At 31.9% G+C, this 4,888-nt stretch overlaps 1 protein-coding gene across 1 annotated transcript; it reads left to right on the plus strand.

Moving 5' to 3' along the window:
- The first annotated feature begins 3,865 nt into the window (after positions 1-3,865).
- Positions 3,866-4,859, plus strand: LOC107958807 (uncharacterized). The gene has a single exon (XM_041112654.1). The coding sequence runs from the start codon at positions 3,866-3,868 to the stop codon at positions 4,463-4,465; it is 600 nt and encodes a 199-aa protein (XP_040968588.1). The 3' UTR covers positions 4,466-4,859.
- The last annotated feature ends 29 nt before the right edge of the window (positions 4,860-4,888 follow it).

A 4,888-nucleotide genomic window follows, 5' to 3' on the forward strand; every position in this document is an offset into this window, starting at 1 on the left:
CCATGTCGGAATGCTAGTTGCATTGCTACTTGCTAGTGCCTAATACCATGCATCTTTATCCATTTCACACCAACACCCCTGCCCCTGCCCCTTTCCCCTCTCTCTCTCTGTATATATGTATACTGTTTTATTTTTATCTTAGCTATAAATATTTCTGTCAGGTGTCACTTGCAGGTATCTCAATGGCCATGGTTAAACATTTCACATGTTTGTTTCTGTTCTGTATTTACTCTATATTTTCAACCCTCTCTGCTTAATTTCACCGTAATTATCTAACTTATTCACCCTATGTAATTACCCCCCCCTTTTTTTTTTGTATGTTAAAATAACATTCTCAATTAACAGGTGAAATTGAGTTGGGCGGCCAAATTTAGTGATTTAGTTTTGTAAATTTCCCAACAATCATTAGCAACAGGGTTGGGTTCATTGCTTCCATTCTTAGGCCATAATGATGAGGTAAGCAGCGCTTGACTTTACAATGACTTTATTTTCTTCATAAATTTTTAATTCAAACCACAACCGTCTATATATATATTAATATTATATATAAATTTCTCGTTTTTTTTTTCAGAATTGCGTATGGAAGCAGCTGATTTGTGCAATATTATTACTTACCATGATTGACAGCAGTAATAATATCTCTTCTCTAGGCTTTATTTTCACTGTTTTTGGTGCCTGAAAAAGCTCTGATAAAAGCAGCAGAAAACCATACCTCTGCCTCTGTTACCTCCAATCGGAGTAAGAATTAAAAGAGTTACAGTAAAAAAAAGAAGAGGGTCAAGTGAAAATGGCAGCAAACAGTTTTAGAACGATATATATAAATGATGAAGACGATGGCATGGGACAGATTCAAATCATGTGGAACAATTTGTTTGATGAAACAGAAGTGGCTCAAACATGTGTTTCAACTTGCCGTAGAAAGGGTTCACAAAAGGTCCAAGTTCTCTGTTTCAAAAACAGATGAGACTCAAATCATCATGTACAACAATTTTGTTTTTTAAAACAGAAATATTGGAACCCTGTTTTTTTCTTCCCTTCATATATATATAAAGGAAAGTTACAACAGTAATGGAGATTCTTCTGTCAGTCTCTTGTGTTTAGGGTGTTGCTGACGTTGCTCATATAGCCTGGTCCCATCGTACTTGCAGACAAAGATACCACACAATAGCCCATCTATCTTTTCCTTTGCCCTAAATTTCACTTTGCAACAAATTACAAACTAAATACTAAAACCCTTTTCATGACAATAATTCACTCTGGTTAATGAGATTACAAACCAAACATCAAACCAATTATTTGAAGGAAACAATAATTCCAGACAAATTTTCATCATTAGATTTTCAAAGTGTAGTTAGTTTTATTACTCTTTATTAAACTATTGGAGATTTTCTCTTAAGTTATTAAATTATTTAAATATTTTTATTTTAGTCATTGAATTATTAAATTTTTTAAAATATTTGGCTAGTAAACTTTAAAATACGATTTTATGATTAATATCGTGAATCTTTACTCATTATTGAGTAGAAAAAATAACTTATATCTAATCCGATTTAGCGGTCAGTATAAAAGATAGAAAAAAATATTTGAATTTGAATTTATAAATTCTTAAAATTGATTTTATAAAAAAATAATAATAATAAAAGAGATGGGGAATGGAAAATTTTTATTGGTACAACAAAAAATGTCATATAATAATTTTAATAGTAAGTGATTTAAATAAAATTTTAAAATAATTTAATAATTAATTTATAATTTTTTAAAATTAAGTTATTAAAATGTAAATTTATTAAAAAAATTAATAAATTTAATTGCAGATTATATTTGATTTCATCAAAATCAAATAGAAAGAGACCTTATTTAGTTATTCTCCATTTACCACTTAACCTCATTTTCACCGTCCAAAATCCCCAACCTAGGAGTCAGAAGCCGTCCCCTTCGACATAATGAGGACCAACAACCAAAACCTCCATTGTTTGTATATATAATTTATTTTTCATTTTAATAATAATGCAGGGTAACACAGGCATAAGAAAAACAAATATATTGTTCATAGTGAGTTTTATATTTTTATCATGCAAGCATGAAAATATTTGCAAATATTGCTTTAATGATTGAGCTAACTTGTCTCCTATATTTGTCTCAATTCAAGCCACACAATTTTATTAGGGATAAATTCAATAATTTGAGTTACTGTTCAACTATTAATTTAAAGTTTGTTTTTAAAAAATATAATGATAATTTTAGTCTTCAATATTTACATCTTTTACCGATTTACCTATTATTCTTTTCTTAAGTAAATTTGGCCTTCAAACTATTTTAAAATAATAAATTGGACTATTAAATTTTCAGAAAAAGTTGAATTATTGCTTATTAAACATAAATATTGAATAAAATGTTAACTTTTTAAATATGGTAACTTGCATGGTAATTCACGTGTAATTTATGATATTTTTTTGAATTGTTACAAACTTTTTTATGTTTTTAGAATTGTTATAAATTTTAAATTATTCGATCTGATATATAAGATAAATGATGTCATGTTAACACGAAGTATCTTCAACATTTTTGTTGAAAAACTATTTAATTTTTTTTAAAAAATTAATAATTAAATTTAACTCAAAAAAGAAAAATAAAGACCAATTTAATAAAAAATAAAAATTAATAACTAAATCTATCTGTCAATTTTTTATTTTAAAAGCTCATGATTTAAATTATTTTATTTTAATATATTATATAAAAATTAAAAAAATAAAACTATACTAAAAATATTTCTTAATTGAATTAGTGCTCCAGCGCACAAGATTAATAGTAAAAAATAAAAATTCTAGAACTTTTTTAATTACCCTGAGTCAGCTACCCTCAGTCAGTATCGAAGTTACAATGTCCAAATGGCAAAGGGAAGACAAGCTTGTTGTAAATGTAGTTGAAAACTGAGGGCATTTTAGTAAAGGAGGAATCTGAAATCTTAACTGCCCATTTAAAGCATGTAATAAAATGGTAACAAATGTTGATTACCAAAACCAGGAAAAATCCAAAACAATTGAAAAGCCCTAGGCTAGGTGGAGACTTTAGTCCCCACTGCCCCCAAAACCAACCCATGGCTTTTACTAGTATTTATATTACCCCTCGCCTCCGCCCTTAACCATTATCACCCTCTGCAGCCTGTACTTTTTTTTTTTTCCCTCGAAGAATATTTGAGAGAAAATCAATGATTTTTTTTCTCTACCAAGCTCTAAATTGAAAAAACAAAAAAAGTGAGATATGAAGGGTCGATCTTCCAAGCATGAAACAAAAGATGGAATGGAAATTGATCAAATTAGTAAACTCAAAGAAGAGCCTCATATGTCCGGTGCTTATATCCGTAGTCTTGTTAAACAACTCACCTCTACTAGAACCAAAACCCACCCATGAACCTTCCCAAAGAATCTGACGACGGTTCAATGGCCAGAACTCGGCGAAATTCAGTGATGGTTTTAGTGAAACACCGCCACAAACGACCCACCACAACCCCAACCTCCTCAACAGCATAAGAAGCAATGAGAGGAGACTCACACAGCAGGCCTTACCAAGAAAGTTGCTAACATGGCTGAGCTAGGAAGAAATTGTCACTGCACTCAAGTTCATAGAGCTCCATGAAACATGCAAAGAACAACAACAGCATCAACAACAACAACAAACCAACAACAAGAACAGCAATTATCACATGCCTCATCTTCATCACCACCTTTGAACAAAACAAAGACAAATCTAGGAAAATCCTAGAATACCCAGCAAGCACAAACAACTTGTCTCCTTATAATCTAGACAGTTTTCATGTTCATCTTTCCACAACATACCTCCTCCTCCTTCTACTACAATCCATATCATGGCTCTTCTTCAATCTCTCTTCATTCCCAGATCTATCAACTTCACTCTGCCAAACCAACCATTAGGCCTAAACCTCAACTTTCATGATTTCAACACCATAGACACCAACCTTTACTATAACACCAACAACCCATCAATTTATTCATCATCATCTCCACCATCTTCATCTTCTCCAACTCTATCTGTTGTAACCGAAGAAGTTCCTTCAGTTGCACTATCGCATGAAGTGGGGCGGGCCGCCGATCTAACTGAGGCCTACGGTGGGGGAGGAGGCCTGCATCATGCTATGGACGATGAGGAGATGGCGGAGATCAGATCATTAGGAGAGCAGCATGAAATGGAGTGGAATGACACCATGAATTTGGTAACATCAGCATGGTGGTTCAAGTTCTTGAAGACTATGGACCTGGGGGCACCTGAATTGAAAACTGAGGATGATGGTGGGTATCAACCGTTTGATCAAGTGATGGAATTCCCTGCCTGGTTGAATGCAAATGATACTTGCTTGCAACACCATTCACTGATCTTTGTCCTGATGACTACTTCCAGATCCTGCCTTACCTTGGTAAGAGTCCAAATTTTTTTTATACAAAATTAAAAGTACCTCTATTATGGAATATTTCTTAGGTCATGTCCATTCATACATTGAATATTTACTATGATTTTGATTCTCAATATAACTACTATAAAAGAAAAAAACAAAATATTTCGATAAATCCATCAGACGGTAATTGGATTGAATTCCACTCAATCCAATTCAATTGAACTTTGTAAATTTGTTATACTCAGAAGTTTAACCCCCCTTTTTTCTCAATTTTTCATAGATAGTTTACAATTTGATCAAGAAAAGAGTGAATTTACCCTAATTTCTTCCACAGACACTTCGAATAATACAACCTCTTTTTTTTTTATCGTAATAATCCAGTAAATACCAATATATCCTTATCAAACCCAATGCTGAAATAGCCCATTTAAGTCAAGATATGGCTTCCTTATAGAAGCTTCTCTTTTTTATCTCCTA

The sequence above is a fragment of the Gossypium hirsutum genome, chromosome A05, assembly GCF_007990345.1.
Source record: "Gossypium hirsutum isolate 1008001.06 chromosome A05, Gossypium_hirsutum_v2.1, whole genome shotgun sequence".
In the NCBI taxonomy this organism is placed as follows: Eukaryota; Viridiplantae; Streptophyta; class Magnoliopsida; order Malvales; family Malvaceae; genus Gossypium; species Gossypium hirsutum.